This window comes from Solea senegalensis, unplaced genomic scaffold (assembly GCF_019176455.1).
Source record: "Solea senegalensis isolate Sse05_10M unplaced genomic scaffold, IFAPA_SoseM_1 scf7180000015389, whole genome shotgun sequence".
Lineage (NCBI taxonomy): Eukaryota > Metazoa > Chordata > Actinopteri > Pleuronectiformes > Soleidae > Solea > Solea senegalensis.
Window position 1 is genome coordinate 46,269 of NW_025321310.1, and position 19,950 is coordinate 66,218.

Below are 19,950 nucleotides of genomic sequence, written 5' to 3' on the forward strand. Positions count from 1 at the left end.
TGTCCCATGTTTGTTTCACGTCTTGTGCTTGTTTCCCTGCATGTTTCATTGTATGTTTCGCGTCATAGTCCAAAGTCATAGTCTTAGTTTCAGTGTTTCCTAGTTTTTTTGTGTTCATGTTCCTCGGGTCTCTGTGTATGGGTTAATTCTCCCCCATGCCGGCCGGGCAGGTTGCCCCTGCTCCGACCGGTGCTGACACTGAGCAGATACTGACTACTGTCTGCTGGAAGCATGTACAGCATTTTAACCATACTACACACTGCTTAGTGCCTGTTTATTTTGAGATATGTGGTGTGCAGGAAAAAAATCACCATACTGTAGATGTGCTGGTAGATTACATCAGTGAAGCATGCTAAATAGTTGGCAGTAGAGTTCCACTGTTAATAAAGACTGCTGACTCGAAAGTTTGCAGCCATGTTTTCAATATAACAGATATGTACAGACTATATATCACTATATGGTGAAATTAGTTGTTCTGGGTAATGACCAGGCAAACCACGTCTTGCCAGTTTTAAACTTGTGTGATCCAAGACAGTATCAGTATAGTAACAAATGAAGTCATGTCATTTTAATATGTGATTCATATGTTTTTGACTGTAGAAACTTGTATGAGACATTATAAATTAATACATAAAAAACATATATTTGTTATTCTGTAAAGGTAATTTGCATTTGCTGACATATGAGAATCTTATTAAAAAAACATAGTTTACATTACATTGACATACAAAAAACTTATATGTAATTGTATATATTCATATATAAAAAGTATATGTTTTTCGTACTGGTATGGTTATTTTAATTGGTTGACATATAACAGTTGTATAAGAAAAATATAAAGAAAGCATAGTTTCCCTTTAAATTTAATAAATTTTCCCCCCAAATTTATATATTTAATATCATATATTTGTATAAAAAAAGCACATGTCTTTATAACTGAGACATGTAATTAAAAAGTACAAACATTATATTGAAAATATATGGAAAACATAATGTGCCATGCACATTCCTTATAAACAATATATCTAATGTTTTCTTGATTCATACAAAATTCTTATAATTATGTTGTATGAAAAAAAATGCAAAAGGGGCCACTTTCATGAGTAAATCATAGTATGAGACATATAAGTCTTATAAGACATACAATATATATAAAACATAAACATTTACTATTACAGGCAATGGTAAATTCTAAATGGTAAAAACCAAAAAGTTTTTTCTATTTATTTTCCATAAATATGTATTCACATTTAGAAGCTGAAAAATGACAGAAAGTAGAAAACATTCAAATTTATGAAGCTGAAAAATGACAGAAAGTAGAAAATATTCACATTTAGAAGCTCAGAAATGACAGAAAGTAGAAAATATTCACATTTAGAAGCTCAGAAATGACAGAAAGTAGAAAATATTCACATTTAGAAGCTGAAAAATGACAGAAGTAGAAAGTATTCACATTTAGAAGGTGAAATGTGACAGAGAAAAGAAAATATTCACATTTAGAAGCTGAAAAATGCCACAAAGTAGAAAACATTCACATTTAAGAAGCTGAAAAATGACAGAAAATAGAAAGTATTCACATTTAGAAGCTGAAAAATGACAGACAGTAGAAAATGTTCACATTTAGAAGCTCAGAAATGACAGAAAGTAGAAAATATTCACATTTAGAAGCTGAAATATGACAGAAAGTAGTAAATTTTCACATTTAGAAGCTGAAAATGACAAAGTAGGAAATTCACATTTAGAAGCTGAAAATGACAGTATTCACATTTAGAAGCTGAAAATGACAAAGTAGAAAATTCACATTTAGAAGCTGAAAATGACAGAAAGACATTTGAAGCACAGTAGAAAATATTAACATTTAGAAGCTCAGAAATGACAGAAAGTAGAAAATATTCACATTTAGAAGCTCAGAAATGACAGAAAGTAGAAAACATTGTCATGATCTGTCACTTCTGTTAAGTATCTTGTTTTATTTCTCCCTTCATGTTCCATGTCTTGTCTTCCAGTTTTATTTTGAAATCACTCACCCTTGTCTCTGTTTCAGGTTCCTGTCTATCTCGCCCCCTTCCTCGTCTGTGTGCACCTGATCCCTGATTTTTCTTCCACACCTGCATCCTATCACTCCCTAATCAACACTGCTTATATTCCCCTCTGTGTCTTGTCAGTTAGTTGTAGTTTGTAGCGCACGTTCCAGCACTCTTTTTCACAGCCATAGTCTTCTCGTGTTTTTGAACCTTGCCTTTTTGCCTGACGTTTTTGTACCGCTGCCTGATCTCTTTGACCGTCCGTGTACTGAACCTCTGCCTGGAATTACACTCTGTTACTGACTGATTCGTATTTTGAATCTTGCATTTGAGTCCCTCCTTCTGCTCAGCCATAGTTCATGATACAATGTAGAAAACATTCACATTTAAGAAGCTAAAAAATGTCTCAAAGTAGAAACATTCACATTTAGAAGCTGACAAATGACAGGAGGTAGAGAATATTCACATTTAGAAACTGTTTGGCTGTTGCAGCCAAACAGGATGAAATAATGAACTGGCACAAAAACAATCTTTTGGAAGTTGATGCAGGTCAAAAGTGTGTCTCTTGACTTAGTTACATTGAAAACATACAGCCTATTCACCTGCAAGCAGCATGTGCAGTGCAGAGAGATGCCTCTCGAAATGAGACTGAAAAAGAGCATCTTAGGTCAAAAATAGGACAGATACTATGGGTTGCAAAACAAACCAGACCAGACATTATGTTTGATGCAAGCAGCTTAGCGTCAAATATAAAAGGTGCCACAGTCCAGTCTATTCACGAGACAAACAAGGTCATTAGGAAACTTAAATCTGAAAAAGTGACTCTCAGGTTTCAGCAATTGGGAAACAGTGATGCTCTGAATTTTATCGTTTTCAGTGCTGCTTCCCTTGGTAATCTTCCTGATGGGGGCACACAGGGGGGAACATTGATTGGTCTCACAGGAGAAGGAGGGAAGTTTTCTCCTCTCTGTTGGCAGTCTAAGAGAATTAGACGGGTGGTGAGGAGTGCTCTGGCAGGAGAAACTCTGGCTCTGTCAGATGGAATAGACAATGCTTTATTTCAGGCTACCCTCTTTTCTGAGCTCACCAGTGGAAATGCTGTATAAAATAGTCCCCCTTTGGTCTGTGTGACGAACAATCACTCTCTGTTTGATGCCCTTAAGTCAACAAAACAGGTCACTGAGAAAAGACTCCGGCTGGAAATAAGCAGCATTAAGAAGCTCATACAGACTAAAAGGATAACAATGGTATTCTGTTCAGACACTAAATCTCAGCTCGCTGACTGTCTTACCAAAAAGATACAATTTGAGCATTTTGAAATAAACTGATAAAACATTGCAGGACTGAAAGATCACAATAAAATCAAATGCAATTACTGACCAAGTACTTCTTGATAATAGTGTTGCTGTCCTCATTGAGATAAGCACAAAGACCTTGAAGTACACAGTCCCTCTTGACTTCGATATCCTCACTCTGCAAAAAAAAGTATATGAAATATTAAAGCTATTCATTTTTCAAGACATTTTCCAGCATTTATCAGATCTTTGTCACAAATAACCCCCATGTGAAGTGGAGTGGAAGGTTGCAGAGGTAAACAAAGATGGACATTAAGAAGTGGAAGTTAAAGGGGAGGAAGAGAAGATGGATGAAAGAGGGGTGATCATGTAAAGAGAAGAAATTGTAGGAGATGAGAGGAAGAGTGGAGGTATATAAGTAGGAAGATGAGGTATGGTAGATGAAAAGACCAAAATATGAGGGGTCCAACATCTCATCCACAGAGGATATAAAGGATGGCAGCAAAGGAAAGAAAATTGACAGAATAACAAAGCTCATTGAGGAGGAAGATTAAATAGATGAAGGTAGATAGGAAACGAAGATGTTATATTGGGAGAAAAACCTCTTCTGGCTAAATAATGTAACAGTTTACTGCACTTGCCTTAGTTGTCGGAGCCATGAGAAGCCTGATCTTCTTTCCAGCAGCTCCTCCTCTACTGCTGAAGACCTTCATCAAGTTAGGTGTGTATTTGTCTACTTCTCCCAAAAACTTGGCTTGAAGTGGCAAAGTTGTTATACGCATGAATTCTGCATTTATCTGTAGGAGAGAGGGGAAAAAATGTGTTAATGGGAAAAGAGAGAATAACTTTCTAGCTTATAGATAGTCTATAAGACAATAGATATTTTCTGTGCTGAAAAAGGACAGACACTTGGGCACTATCAGATGCAGATAAATCACATCTCAATCCAATCCGGGCTTTGTCAAACCGTTTACATTTAAAGTATGTTAAAGTCTTAAAAGCACCTGCTCCAGCTCATATTAGGCTAGAGAGCAGTTGCACAAGTCATCAATAAAAAAGTTGGGCAGCTACAAATAAAATAAAATCTTGAAAGCTGATGGCATGTCAATAGATTGATATCTTTGATGGAATGGAATGGAAAAATTAGTGTCCAGTCTCCCTCTATAATCAATCTCTGAAAACAGTCTTAAGAAATTCTGTTGACATAGGAAAAAAACCTGCTTACCATTGTTTTTATTGTAGAAATAGATATGTTGATATAAAATAAAATAATATTTTCCCCGAGGTAATAATTACCTTAAAATCATTTTGGAAAGCAGTTACACATCAGCAGAGAAGTGTGCAAAATGTCATCAGTAATGCTTACCTCACTGACAGTGAACAAGGCAGGCCATCTGTTCACAAAGTCAGAGACTAACGGCGAGTCCTGGACAACCTCTTGACGTCTATAGGAGAAGGTCTTCTGCATTTTCTGCTTGACCACAGCTTCATTGTGTCTCTTTTTCACCTCTGTCAAGAGAGCTACACTTTCAATTTTAAGACTCTCTCTCGTTTCACCGCAAGGGAGAGATGGGAGAAAGTTAACTTCAGCTTTTCTTGGTTTTTTGATGTTTGCAGCTGGTTTTTCTTGACCTTTGCGCTTGTTCTTGAGAGAGTTTACACTGACTTCTGGGTAACCAATCTTGCACAGTTTTGTGCAGAAATTGGCAACTTTTGTCTTTAGATACTGTTTCCATCCTTCATGGCCAGCTCGAGTTCCTCTTTCCCTCAAACATGGATGGACATGCACCAAGACCTCAGCAGCCTCTTCAATTTGGGAGTCACTGGGGTATGCTGTGTATTTGAAGATCTGTTCAGCCATGCCTTCAAGTATATCCATTCTTAGCTTTGGGGGAGGGGTAAGAAGAGTGCCGTTTTCTCTGAATTCTGCATTTGCTCTCTGGAGTAAAATGTCAGCAAAATATGAAAAGTTGGGAACAATGAAGACTGGAGGCCATGAAGAGGTTCTTGACTCTGGAGATGGATCTAAAATGATGGTGTCTGCACTGCCAAATGAGTGATCAGAGGAAAAACCATCCTCGTCCAAGGATCGAGAGCTGAAGGAGTTCACAGAGCTTTGGGATATGTTGGGAGAAGTCAGTGGGGTGCTGGTGCTGCAAGGTGGTAGAGTACCTGGAATGCTGGAGATAGTTTCTTCACATGCAAAAAATACCACTTTCACAGTATCCCTGTCTCTTATTTCACTTGTTGAAATGAGATTAACATATTCATTTCCAAAATCTGCATCTTTATACTGCAGTCTGAACTGTTGCACAAGTCCGAAAGCAGTCTTTATCTCATGGACAAGTTGATCCACAGATGCTGGTATCCCTGACATCAGGCTAAGTTTTCTAGCGTCATCTCCGCCAAGGACGACTCTCAGGTGGACTGGATTTGACATCTTTCACTTTATGGATTCTAGGGAACAAATACAGGACACAAAAGGTTATGAAAAATTGAATTACTGCAACTTTATTTAATAACTTCCACTATGGTTATCTCTCACTGCTAATGTCTGACTTATAGGGATAGTTCAACATTTTGGCAAAGTGGGTTCATTACCTTTATTTGTCAGTGCAAGCTATTTCTAGAATGCCGGAGCAGAGCCATGAGCTGCTCAGAGCTATGCTACAGAGGCTAATGGGATTTCTTGGTTTTCCTCATCAAACTTATCAAATACACAATTCAGCAACTCCAAAACACTCTGGTGGAAAAGTTGTGACCTGCACATCTACCACGCTATGAGATAATAATGGAACGTTAAAAGACTGAGTTATTTTAGAGGTAAATTCATGCAAAACCACTGATATGCGTTGCCTTCAGCTACACTTTTTCTACAAGCAGTCTCTGTATTTATCCTGAAAACAACTCTGTCTCGTAACGTTCCATTATTATCTTATACTGTAGTGGTCACAACTTGTCCATCAGAGTGTTTTGGAGTTGTTGGATTGTGTTCTTGATGAGTTTGAGGGAAAACAAGAAATTCCATTAGCTTCCATTTGTCAAACCATTCCTTTAAAAAAATCATAAATCATAGACAGACAGATAGATAAAAACATCTAACATTTATATTATTTAAAGAGGAAGACAATTTAAAAAAATTTCATATGACAGTTGATTTGGTTTTTATTTGTTACACCCCTATTTCAATAAGACATTGAGAAAAAGGTTTCGTGATAAACCCACCTTAAACAATAATGTGCCTTTTCAAGGTAACCATTCGTTTCACAACCACAGTGTAGTCACAGAGTGGATAAGCATCGGCCAGGTTTTCAAGATGAACTAGGGCAACCTCTCTATTAGGAGATATCGTTAGTTCATAAGCTCTGAAATGCTCACGATACCATGCAAACAATACCCTTACAACAAAGCTCAAACTTCTTTCAACAATGCAGATTTGAAGGATGTCTGCAAAGCCAGGTAAGCCACCTGTGGAACCATATGGAATAAGCATTCCAATTTTGTAGGAGATGCCTTTAATGGTTGCATTTTTGGCAAGATGTACATCATTGATCTCAGGGTATTTCTGCCTAAGGCTGCCCACTACTTCCTTGTTCATTACATCTACAGGAAGCACAGAAACATGTTCAACTTCCAAAGCAGGTTTCAGATGTAATGCACTGATATGATATGCAATCATTTGCTGATGTTTAGTTGCTAATGTCAGTGGAATATTCTTGAAACAATTTGTGTGACGAGCAACTTTCTTAAAGAAGCTATGCTTCGCCTCGAACCTCATAGTCCACTGCCCTACCAAAGGCCCAAAACATTCAATTAATTGAGGGTAATGTTCGAGGAAGTGATGTTTTGGTAAGATTTGTGCAGGAAAAAGTTCCAAGAACCTGTCTCTGTGTTCTGTGATTTTGCAGTCCAAGTAGGCGATGGTTTCTTTATTATGAAGAGGGGCAACAGCAAGTTCAACTATGTCTTTTAAATCAAGCAACACAAGCCAAGCAGGCTCTGCCTCTGGTATCAGGTCTCCTATTATAAACGGAAGCAACCTCAAAAGATTCCAGTTTTCATGGGTGTTACCCCCAATGGTCCTTCTAGAGGCGTAAGTGCATGGTATAATATGAGGTTTATTAGTTCTGTCTCCCCACTTATAAGGAAAGTTCAGGATTAAGTTGTTTAGCGTGTCAAGAGACAAATATTTTTTGGAAATTATTTCACTGATGCAGAGGGCAATTTCAACAGGAACAACACCCTCAAATACGTCATGGACTATATCAGGAGGGTAGCCTCAGGTAACATCAAAATGAGATAAATTCTTAGTAAAAAAACACTCTCTCTTTACTCCACAATAGATTGTTGAGTTCTCCCTTGCAAACTTAATGTGTGTTTCATGTACATCTTTTGTTCGTAAGTTAAAATGTCATGACTGAACAGCCTTGTCCTGAATGTCTGTTTTCTCACCTGTACAAAACCTGCAGAAGTACACACCAGAGAAGCTTTCGATGAAGCCTGCAATCCCGTGGGCTCCTAAATTATCAGCAATGACTGACTGGACTGTGCCTTTCACGAACTCTCCAAGACCTGTAATAAAAACACCATGTTTCTCTAAAATGATCAAATCCTGTAAAAGGGGCTCTAGAATTTTTTCATACCCATACACCTTAACATCAGTACTCTTACATAAAACTGCTAGGTAGATGGAAGAAAGAACTGAATTAGATCCAGGTGGTAAATTGTTCAAAATCCAATACACACCACAAAGTTTATGAGTTTTTCTGGATGTGCCTAAAGGATTGCACACCTCAAAGTCATCTACATATAGTGACACTGATAATTTCAAATCCTCCCCAGTGAAAAAAATGTTTTCTTTAAAGGTGACATCGAATGCTTGTATCACACATATATGTTAGTTATGGCGGTCTACTTACATATATTAACTTGTTTTCATGGTTCAAAACCTTCTAATCGCTGCAAACGAGCCGATCAAAATATCTCCTCACTGACGCTCTCGTCAGCCGTGCTGTTTCAGACCAAAATCCCACCCCCAGAACGTGGACTGTGTTGTGATTGGCCATCCAACGAGAGCTTTCCCACTGTCCTGTGATTGGCTAGGTACCTGGAAGTGACGTATTTGGCACGTCAGCTCTCCGATCCGATACGCAGCTCCCCCTCTGGCACGATGGATGCTCTGCTCGTCATTATCAAAACATTGTTAAATGGCTGTGTCACGACCCCGCGCCGTAATCCCTTACACATTTGACCCGGAGTCTGACCCAGAGACAGAAGATACTGTCGCAAGTGAAACACCTCCACAACAAAGACTGCTGCAGGACGCCTCAGAACGGTAATATGTTTTCTCTGTGTATATTCCCAATACTGTATGTGATTAATTGTAGGGAGACACTGGTTGAGGCTTGTTAACCGCCCCTCCCCCCACCATTTTTTCTCAGTATAAGCTTCAGCAGTACCTGTACATGTCTTTTTGTTTTCTATTTAGATTTTATCACTTACTGTTTGGTGAAACGCTAATTTTAACATTTTGTGTAGATATATGGTGGGACTGTATTGAAAGTAGTTTTGTTCCCCTGTATGTAATATGAGTAACTGATGCATAGAACTCTTGAATCTATGAAATGTGTTACTGTACTTTTCATTCACAATACTGTATCTCTGGAAGGTGCACTTGTAGTACAAATTTGACTATTTTCAATCCTGTAATTAGGTCAGTGCACTATAATGTGGCTCCATTTTCTCTAACCTGTCTGTAACTATGATTGTACCTACCTTTTTACAGTAATAATACATCACCTTTTTGAGTGATCCAGCTATTTTCACCTAATTACTCTATGCCATTACTGTAAGAGTATTGCTCTGACCATTTTTAGGTTATCCGAAGAATGAATGAGCTTCCGGACACACCAACATGCATGACCTACCATCCAGGCCTGGAGCCTAACTGTTTGAACCCATACACACTGCAGAACATGAACAACATCTACCGGGCAGACTATGGGCCTTTGCGGGGAAGAACAATACACGAGTATGTATGTAACATACAAATAAGAGGCATGTTTAAATCATAACACACATAAGTGATAAAAGAATTGTGTCTTAGAAATGTTTAATAAATACTTTTTACACAAAATGTGCACAGTGCAAGAGCAGCATTTAATTTTTTTTACATTTCTATCCACTTTTCAGTCGCTACCGGCATTTAGCATACCGCAGCTTTGTCAGCTGGTGCTGGGGATATTTGGGACGACGTGTACGAGGAGTTTCCTGATCTGGCTGGACAATATGTTGGCTTCCGCCCACCCCTTGACTGAAGCGGGTCACGTGTGAGGCAATGACTTCCTCCTTTAAGGGCCTGTCATACTGGGCTGACAGGGTCTCTGGGATGGCGATCTTTCTCATGTCCTCTGCGAAAGACTCTGGGTCCTCCATCACCTCCTCGAACACCAGCCTCATCAATTCAGCCACATAGTCTTTAAAATGTAACAGAGAACCATGACATTACATTCAGACAGTAATTTCTTTACTGTGTCATTACATTTTCAGCTATTTCAATTTAAATGTGTTATTTGCTGTGTTAGGTGTTAATTTAAGTTAATAAGAAAGAAAAAAAAAAGCCAAAAAAAGTTGTCAGTATTTGTCAGTTTTTGTATAACGTTTTATTCAATGTAAATAAAATTTTTTAGTGACTTACTGTACGTGGGGTCTGTTTTGACCGGCTTTGCGGTGGGTTCTCCCTTCTTGGCCTTCGGATACGACACTCTGTAGACAGCTTGACCTAAAGCTGTTGTTGCCTGCTCACGGCTGGAATTTTCGTTGTGATGCATGGATGCAAGGTACAACCTATGTAAATATAAAGATTCCGATCAATGAGACAGTCTTGTTTTGATTTTTAGTTCCAACGGTTATGATACCCAATACTTACTTAGTCAACTGTGGTTACAGAATTCATTATAATGTATATTATCTGCATAACATCCCAACATATGGAAAAACCACATTTTTAGGAGCAAACCGCAGAACCAAACTGTGGAAGGACTCCAGCGTAGAAGTCTGGTAGTGATGGCTTAGCTTCTCCATGTCTTTCAGGACCCTCTTGTTAGTCAGGGTATTTTCTACCTTGTACAGTGCAACTGACCCTTGAGTAACAAAAGGTATTTATCAAATACAAATCTTTTAATTTGATTGCAATATGTTCAATCCATAATTGTTGATCTTGCATTTGAGAAAGTTGGGTTTATACAATGAATTTGAAAGAAAAACAGTATAATTTATCACAAAGTACTTATAATATCCATTTCTTTTTCATTACATTTGGAAAGGTTTTTTTTTTCTCACCTGGCTGGAACCACTTGTTTTTATCCTTCGACACCCTGTCAGCATGTGCACACTTTGGGTAGATTGGGTTGTCGTGAGTATGCACATCCTGCATGTGATTTATCATGGATGTCCAATTTGCCACCTTCTCTCGGCCCGATGTTGAGGACGTTGCACTGTAGTACACATGGTTCTTTATGGCATGCAGCCACTTATTCAAAATCTGACAGTCTTTGTTTTTAGCAAGTTTCTGCAGTTTCTTGGACAAACCTGAAAAAAAAAAATAAAAAATACAAATACATTCTATTTGACACTTTTTCACCCTGGCCTGGCCTACTGACAAATATGTGCAATATGTCTGTACATGTTGTTATTCATCCATGTCTTAGGTATCAAAATGTGGTTGAAGCAGTAGTGAAAGGGCTCAGACTTTAGTTTCTTAGTTACTTAGCCCGTGGTCGCTATTAGAAATTTTATTTCTGAATTTGTGCAACATAGTAATACAAGTGCGTTATGAAAAGCATAGTGATAAAATATTACCTTTTTCAAAGTGCCACACGTCATAAAAATGTGTAATTTGTAGGTCTCTCAGAAACTTCTGGATCTGTGGGTGTCTGTCTGTAACAATATAATCCACAGCCAAGCCATTGGATTGCAGATGGTCCAGACTTCGTCGTAGTCCCTCCTTTTCCATGTGGTAGCTACCACCCACTTCATTGCTCTGTTGAGAGAATTGCAAACACAAAGTAGAAGTAACAAATTAAAAACATATCTTTCTTCAAAGTAAAATGTCACGAGAATCCTACACACCTGAACTAGCTGGAGGTCTAAAATTTTGTTGCTGTCCATGTGCATCAAGGAATAGCTCCCAAATTTTGCAGCGTGCCCTGAAGTAAACAGAACAATATGAATTCATTTCTTGAAAAAAAACTAGTGATTGATTTTTTATGTTTACAATTGGTATTTATGATTTTGATGGTGGTCTGATTTTTTTCATTACCTGGTGAATCTGCACGCATGTCTCCTGCAACTTGAACTTTCCCCCCCGGTTTCAATGTGGAGAAAAGGATCTGCTGGTCACTCTTCCACTTGTGGACGATTGCAGGTTCCAGGTATTTCCTTGCATGTTTCCGGAAGGTGTCATAATGTGAAATCTGGAGCTGCAAGGCGCGGCATAGCTAACATAACAATAATACAAACAGTGTTTAGTAATTGTCTATTGGTTGAAAGTGTCATATGATATGGACGACAAAACATTAATAGTACTACCTTTTCCAGCTGGATGAAGGATGCACCAGTGAAATGTCCCACACAGGATGGGACGCCACAAAGTGCAAAAACAGGACACAGCTTCGAGGGTTCAGGTGCAGAAAGGGTGCTGGTTTATTGCCAAGTGCTCACGTGCACCAAAAAAAAAGAACAAAAAAACAAATAAAGAAAATACTTGGAAATCACAAAAAATCCAAAACAGCCCTTCATAGGCAAATCAAAAACTCCCTTGGAGAGGCACAAAAAAAAAACAACCTGGCAGCAAGCTGACCTACAGCCATGTGAAAAGCACCCCCTTCCCGTCTCCCCACTAGCTTTAAATAAGCCCACCAATCAGCTACTCATTGGGAGAACTCACTCGGATAGGTAACACCTCTCCAAGCACCATCATTATAATAGCCATAAACAATAACGTCAATGCCATAATATCCCCCTCATAATAACTATAAATATGCATACAGATTTCCCCCTTCAAACATACATTTTAAATGCGTCACATCAGCAATAATAATGATACACAGAAGTATTCACGTCCACTCACCCCCGTCATTAGCAAATACCAGTTGTACTGTCCTGGGACAGAATAAGGATCTACTCCCACTGTGGCTCGCGTTTCCACCCAGACCAGTTTGCGGACGGACCTGGGAGACCGGCAATCGACTCGTGAGTGTGATGTTGCGTTTGGTAAACTAGAGAACGTATTGTTAACTGCATGGAATATGTAACTGAACCAGCAGGTAACTCACTGTGCGCTGTGTTAAGTAAATAAATGCCGTTGCTTGAACCGACGTGTGTTGTGGTTGTTTGTAGCCGTTAGCTTCGCTTAATCTGTCGATCAAACGTGCTACGAAACTCGGCTTGGAAATGCCGCCCGTGGACAACGCTGCTATGTGTCGCAGGCTCCGGACTAGATGGTAGGCTCTGGGAAAACGAGACCCTCGTTTTTCACAGTGCCCTTCTGTTGCTGCTGCACTTGGCATTTTCTCTTGCACACTGGACATGTGTCAAAAAGCTCCCTCAGGCAGGACTCAAATACAATGTATTTTTTATCCATGTATACGGCACTTTCAGTCCTACAAATGTAACAAGACAAAAAGCATTTAGCCTCACTTCTTCGATCTGAAGTGACAAGCATAGTGAACTTGAAGTCAGTACTTACGACATTGTTGAATCGTGTGTTGTTAGGGATCCGCCAGGAGTAAAGGTTGAGTCATTTGGGTCGACTTGTGACTCTGGTGAGGTGAATCCCTCTTCCTCCTCTGACTCAACACGTGCTCTTTTTTGTGGTCCAAACCCTGGCCCCTTTATAGGTGTGGATGAAAACATGTACTCAGGCAGTGTGGTTTGTGTGCCAGCAGTCTCATGTGACAACACTGGTGTCTGGGTCCCTATGGAGTAGATACAATGTGTGAACATTTCATGCTCTTTATTAATTTGGTTCTTATGAAATTTCAATTCTACTTACTTTGGCTGTGCACGTGTGTTTTCAAGGTCCCAATTGACAGTTGAGTGGCACATGTTCTCACACTTGGAGCTTCTGTTTGTGTGCCCGTGTGGATAAAACGATCCTGGTATGGAAAATAGTAAAGGTTAAAACAATAATACAGATCATGCTAAAAAGACTTCATTACCTTTCCTGAATCTGCCCCAATTCGACTATAACTTTTTCCCTACTTTAACATAAACACACGTTTCCTACACCGCCTGTAATGAGCTCATCGCCTGAATAACGTTGTGTTTACAAGTGAGAGAGACACATGCACGCAATTGAAACGAGCAAATACGGTCCCAAACTTCTACAGCGATTAGCCTGCTTAGCTCTTCGCTCCCCGGATAGTCACCCACAATACAGCCTTGTTTACCGGCATGGAGAGACACATACACGCAATTGAAACGAGCGAACACAGTCCCAAACTTCTACAGCGATTAGCCTGCTTACCTCTGTGCTCCCCGGATAGTCACCCAAAATACAGCCGTGTTAATCGGTGTAGGGTTCCCGAAAAACTCCTATAGTGATTAGCCTCCATACCTACGTGCTCCCCGGATAGTCACCCACAATACAGCCGTGTTTACCGGCATAGGAGAGACACATACACGCAATTGAAACACGAGCGAATGCGTGTAGCTTAGCATGTAGCCGGCTATCGCTAATGCTAAACGGCAGAACGAGCACACAAAGACAGTATTACTGTTTGAAATACTTACTTGTGCTGCAGGTAATCCAGCATGTATTGTAGGCACTGCTCCTTCTTTGAGGCGAAGTGTGGTGCTGTGCCCTGCTTTGTATTGCGCGAAGTTTGTGTAACAATCCTCTGTGAAGTGGTTGCCACATACATGGAGAATTTTGGGAAATTTAGCAGGGGCATTCCCATCAAAAATGAACAATATCCACTGAGCTTTTGTTTGCTCGTTGGTGGGGAGCTTGTGGAGCGTCTTTCCTTGTTTACTACAACCCAGAACAGAGCAAACTGATCTTTTTTTCGAAGACATGTTCTCAACCGATATGCTCAGCAGCTACAACGAGAGTAGTTCTTCTTCTGCTGTTGAATTTACGCAACCGGATGTGCCCGGAGTAGTGCCTGCACCAGGAGGAGCTACGGTGGTGAGAGGAGTGGTGAGGATTTCTGATGACATCATCAGCTTCGGGAAGTGCAGATCCGCTTGGCAGAGCCCAGAAAAACAATGCAACACTATTTTCTCAGCAATGGCTGAACTGTTTGTTCTGAAACTTTAGGGTTTCATAAACGAGGTAATGACGCAGATACACACACAAACGCAGCGTTAATTGGAGCTTCCGGTCTATGTGGCCTTTAAAGTAAATTCCATCCCTTATTGATTTATAATGTACTACATTCAAGGTACTTTCCTGTGTCTTGTGTGTATGGATTACACTTTCTAAAATGTCACGATTATTTAACAGATGCTGAAGAGAAGGCAAAATGGGAATATACTGATATGTCTTATTGGTCTTAGGGTCAAGGATGTACTCAACTGGGTTTACCACATTGAAATGTTTTTTATAATACTGTTTTCTTTTGTAGGCTGTAGCTAGGGGGCCATCTTTTGCAAAGGCTTTAGCTAAAGGACAGGTTTTGCACACTGTTTCAGCAAGCTCCTTGACAACTGACTCATTAACTGTAACAGAACATTTATTAAGGATGTTACACAGGCTACTGAATGTGACTGGAACAGATACAAAGCTTAACAGATGTAGCTGGTACAAAATGAACATGCTCTAACTTTAATAAAACTGAGGCTATATTCTGCTCAATAGCTTTGGGAACATCTTCAATACTAGAAGCATGTGCATCTACGTCCGTTTCAGATTCTACATCTGTGCCTGCTGCACAAGAAACATCAATCACTGAAGTGTCTGATTCCTGTAACCTTGCAACAACACTAACAACCTCAGCTTTGAAATCATTTACAGTATGGGGATTATGTTTCCTGTTTTTATGAGAATTAAATGTATTGTAAATGCTAGTTTTAAATGAACAATCTTTGAACATACATGTTACAGTTTCATTCCTTCTTAAATATTCATTTACATGACTGAAGTAATCTCGTTCATTTGCAAGTTGAGGACATGCACACAGCTGACATGAATATATAGATAACTCTGATGGTTCTGAAGATGTTTGACCTTTGTGAGAACGGTATATATGACTCAAAAGACTGTTCCAAAGTCTAAATGTGCAAGGACAATTAGAATATGGGCAGCAATGCCTGAACCTGCTTCCATGATGCCCATGTTTTAGCTTGCAATGTTTAAGCAATTCATACCTACTTGGGACTGATTTTCCACAGACCTTACATTCCCACACACCCATTCACATGTTCTACCTAGAAGAGAAGGAAAAACACATGAAAATAGAATAAAAGCTAACATTTAGCAGAAATCTATGGCTTATTTAAAACTTCAACAATTGACAATTCCATCAACATGTACTAAAACAACAACAACAAAAAGTAACAGGAAAAATATTAAATTTTTTGTCCCCAGTGTGGAGGAAAAAGCATATGCAGGAATATAGTGTAATGTAAATGCAAGTAGTATTAAGTTAGATAAGTTTGAGCAGTTTGAATATAACTGTTTAATTTATCTTTTGCAAACAGGCGCCTGGAGATAAGTTAACTTCATCCGGTTGTGTTACCTGGACAACACAATGGGGACACAGTATGTAGCCATATCCAGTTAAATTCAACATTAATCGTAAAAATATATATTTTCACAGAAATAAATTTATATTATTTAGTATTAATAACACCCATTAGAATTTAAGTGGTTACGTTAATCACGATGGACTGGCGAACTGTCCAGGGTGTACCCCGCCTATCGCCCGATGTAGCTGAGATTGGCACAGCACCCCCCGCGACCCTCTGGTGGAGGATAAAGCGGTTAGATGATGACTGACTGACTGACGTTAAGCACATCATTTACAGTGCTAAATCTCAAATTACGTCAGCTCGTGGGACTTAACTAAAGTTACTCCTTTATTAATTTAGGAGAACATTCCCACATGAGCAGCATTTGCCTCCCTGAGGGAGGTGTTGAAGATGTCTGTGAACACCTCTGACAGCTGGTCAGCACAGCCTTTCAGCGCCCGCCCAGGGATGTTATCGGGACCAGCGACTTTGCGGGGGTTGATCCTCCTAAGGATATTCCTCACCTCAGCCATGGTCACACTGAGGGTCGCATCACCTGGTGTTGGGGTTAGTCTGGTGCTGGTAGAGCTTCTGGGATTCTCAAAGCGAGCATAGAAGCTGTTCAGAGCATCGGGCAGACAGGGGAACTGTGCATCTTTAGTGTTGTAGTCCGTGATGCATTTTATGCCCCTCCACATGCTCCGTGGGTCATTGGAGAAGTGATCCTGGACCTTCTGAGCATAGGTGGATTTTGCCCTCTTGACCCCTGCGATCAGCTCCCTCGTTGGGGGCGTTGCACACGGTCCAATGTGTTGTCTCCCCGTGTTGGAATGGTGACTTGCTGGTGGAATTTGGGCAGGATGTCTGTCATGTGTACGTGGTTGAAGTCTCCAGCTACCACGTAAAAAGCCTCCAGGTGCTTGTGTGCTTGAGAATGCTAACCACTACACCACATTTATTTAGTTTATAAATACATGTGCTATGTTAATGTTTACCACACATTTAGGCAGCTATCAGTCATAAGAGTTAGTCAGGCAGTCATAAGAGTGTTAATTAGTGCTCGCGATTAGTATTTCTGCTTTTTTCTCCTTTCTTACATTTGTAAATGGGTGCCGGATCATTTTTCATTTGAGTTCCATTTTTTATGTGCACTACATTTGTAATGACAATGACACTTTGACAGTTTCAGAGTTTACAGTTTGAGTAAAACCCCTTTGAGGCATTTTGAAATTCAAAAAAGTTTTAATTAAAAATTAAAAATGTTTTTCCATGAAAAAAAATGTGTTGAATTCATTTGCAAGGTCCTCACTGAGACATGATTTCATGTTACATACATACACCATTATGAGCAACTGTCTATTTATACAACAATATCTGTAAGAATTGTAAAGACTAAAGACCCAAATGAGCAGATAGCTGTTAAAAACACTGACTCTAAGAAAGAGAGAGGTGCCCAGTACATATGGTAAGTGGTAATGACATGTGTGTTTCCATCGTCGCATCCCCTGTCAGAGAGCCTCTCTGTAGCCCGTGTGCCTCATTATCATCCGTCGAGGCAACTGAGACCAATGGAGACTGCAGTGATGTCATTGGTCAGTTAACGACTCATTCCCGCAGCCCTAGTGTTCTGGCGGTGAATTGCAATGCCATACTGAAAACTGCAACACATTACCAAGCACTATGACCTTTCAACATTTTTAACGTCTTTTTTCTCGTCCTCTCCTTTTTTTCCTAACTTACAGGACGCTGAAAATCTAGTTCATGTTTTTGTTACAGTTCATTCAAAATGCTGCAGCACGAGTTCTGACAGGAACTACTAGAAAGACCATATAACTCCAGTGTTAGCTTCTCTACACTGGCTCCCCCGTACAGTAGCTGCTATCTATGTTTCTTTGTTTTTGAAACAATGACAATAAACATCTATTCTATTCTAGATGGCCTCAGTCTGTCCTCCTGCTTCTCACACCCGCATCTCCTGTGCTCAATTCAGAGTTACACCAGGATACCTGCTCTTCAGATCCACTACTATGCCTGATTGATTATTTGTGTGTGCCTTGGCTCCCCAGCCTTTATTAAAGCCCCTTTGCTGAGATTTCCTGTTTTTTTTTTAATACTTTATTTAGCCAATATCTCCAGTGCAAGGAAAAAGTCCCTAATTAGTCCCTAATTGAGTAAAAGATGCAAATTTGCCATCAATGTACAGATCTAAAAATGTTTTGATACCCCTCTCTCTCCAGACCCCAAAAACCCCATGTAGCAGTCCAGACTTGAATGAATGAGATTTCCTGTTTGACCTACAATTCTACCTAGGCCCCTGCTTTTGTTTGCCTGCCTGTCACTCTGACTATTAGTCTTTTTTTCCCTCAATAAAATACCTTCAAAAATGTTTCTGTTTGCCTGGTTTATTCTGCATCCTTTTCCTCGTCCCTGCTATATATTGTCAGCATTCAGGTCACTCAGTTATTGCTGCAGGAAATGAGGAATAAGTTATTCTTTAACTGAAAACAAGTTTTATCTCGTTGACATTAATTGTTCTGGTTTGTGCTTTGTTGAAATTTTAATTGATCTGTGGTGGTTATGGATTTGTCTTAGATATGTTTCGGGGCTATTTTACATGCTTTAGGCAATCATGATGTATTTGATTGTATAACTTTAAAACACATTCATCATTTCTATAACAACCATAACCATTAACTGCCTTTACTTAAAGAACAGTGAAAATATAAAGAGTAGGGGAAAAAACAAACCTGAACCACGGAGTATGGAAAGTGCAAATGTCCTCCTCTCAGAAGCCATTTCCTTCATCACTGTCAAAGCAGGAAAGGCTTCCATCAATGCCCTTGCCATTAGTACCAACAACAAAATGAAATATGTCATCTGTGATGCACTGTTTTTGCACAATACGCCAGTAAAACATTTACTTGATATTTAAATAGAAAATGCCTAAATATTAATACTTTAACCAATACCTGTCATTAGGTAATTAACACAATTGGAAGCAACCAGCCCTCTCTTCAATTACGTTTACAAAAACAATTGTACATTGATAATTCACACTATTAACTGATGCTCTTTAGTATAAATCAAAACTAAAACATGTTGTGTGTAACTGTGATTTTATTATGTATGTAAATTTATTTCATATCTTTGTCTTAGAATTATATACTCTGTGTACTTTGATGACTACATCTTTTTTTTTTAAAACTGTGGATCTATATTGTGCACTACTTTCAATCAAGACAATGAAATAAAAACACTGAACAGTCAATCCTAATACAATGACACTTTGAACATAGCCATGGCAGAACTCACAGAAATAGAGCAGTTAAAATTTAACAATATGTTACCATGGTGACAATGACCCCACAGCTACTGCCATCATGTTGAACTGGATGTTCCATCGTTGAGCCTCTCCATTTGATAGCAGATCCTCCTCATTTTGAAGTATTCACTTGTTAGAACACATGGAGAAATAGTGTGTCTTATACACATGTGTTATACAAACAATCTCATATTGTTGTAAATAAAAACACATCAGCTGATCAGTAAAAAATAATTGGAAGATAAAGAGCTAGTTAATTTCAAATCCAGTATGTAGATACTGAGGGCATGACAGTGACAGATAAGAAACAATACAAAACATAAGAGGTTAATTGTTTTGGGGTAGGTTACTTCTGCCCTAACCTGACTCTTTTTGCAGCATCTTCAGAGTCTGCTTCCTCTGATGCTGGATCCAGCAAAAATACGGAAGCTATGGCAGGAAAAATGTACTGGGAAAAAGATTTGATGTTATTTAAAGAAACACATTAAACAAACCTACTTAAAGTAATAGGTTTTCTGAATTGAAAAATAATGTGAAAGTTAAATAATGAAAGTTTCTTAGGTTTTCGTATCAA

The 19,950-nt window shown here is 39.1% G+C and overlaps 2 protein-coding genes across 2 annotated transcripts; both read right to left on the minus strand.

The window, feature by feature from the left end:
* Positions 1–10,285: 10,285 nt before the first annotated feature.
* LOC122762199 lies at positions 10,286–11,506 on the minus strand. Its single transcript, XM_044017405.1, has 4 exons — positions 11,450–11,506; positions 11,180–11,360; positions 10,661–10,909; positions 10,286–10,461 (listed from the first exon to the last, which is right to left on the minus strand). The coding sequence occupies exons 1-4, from the start codon at positions 11,492–11,494 to the stop codon at positions 10,286–10,288; spliced, it is 651 nt and encodes a 216-aa protein (XP_043873340.1). The 5' UTR covers positions 11,495–11,506.
* A 1,309-nt stretch (positions 11,507–12,815) lies between these two features.
* LOC122762200 lies at positions 12,816–14,442 on the minus strand. The gene is made up of 4 exons (XM_044017406.1): positions 14,114–14,442; positions 13,374–13,476; positions 13,068–13,296; positions 12,816–12,981 (listed from the first exon to the last, which is right to left on the minus strand). The coding sequence occupies exons 1-4, from the start codon at positions 14,396–14,398 to the stop codon at positions 12,816–12,818; spliced, it is 783 nt and encodes a 260-aa protein (XP_043873341.1). The 5' UTR covers positions 14,399–14,442.
* Positions 14,443–19,950: the final 5,508 nt, after the last annotated feature.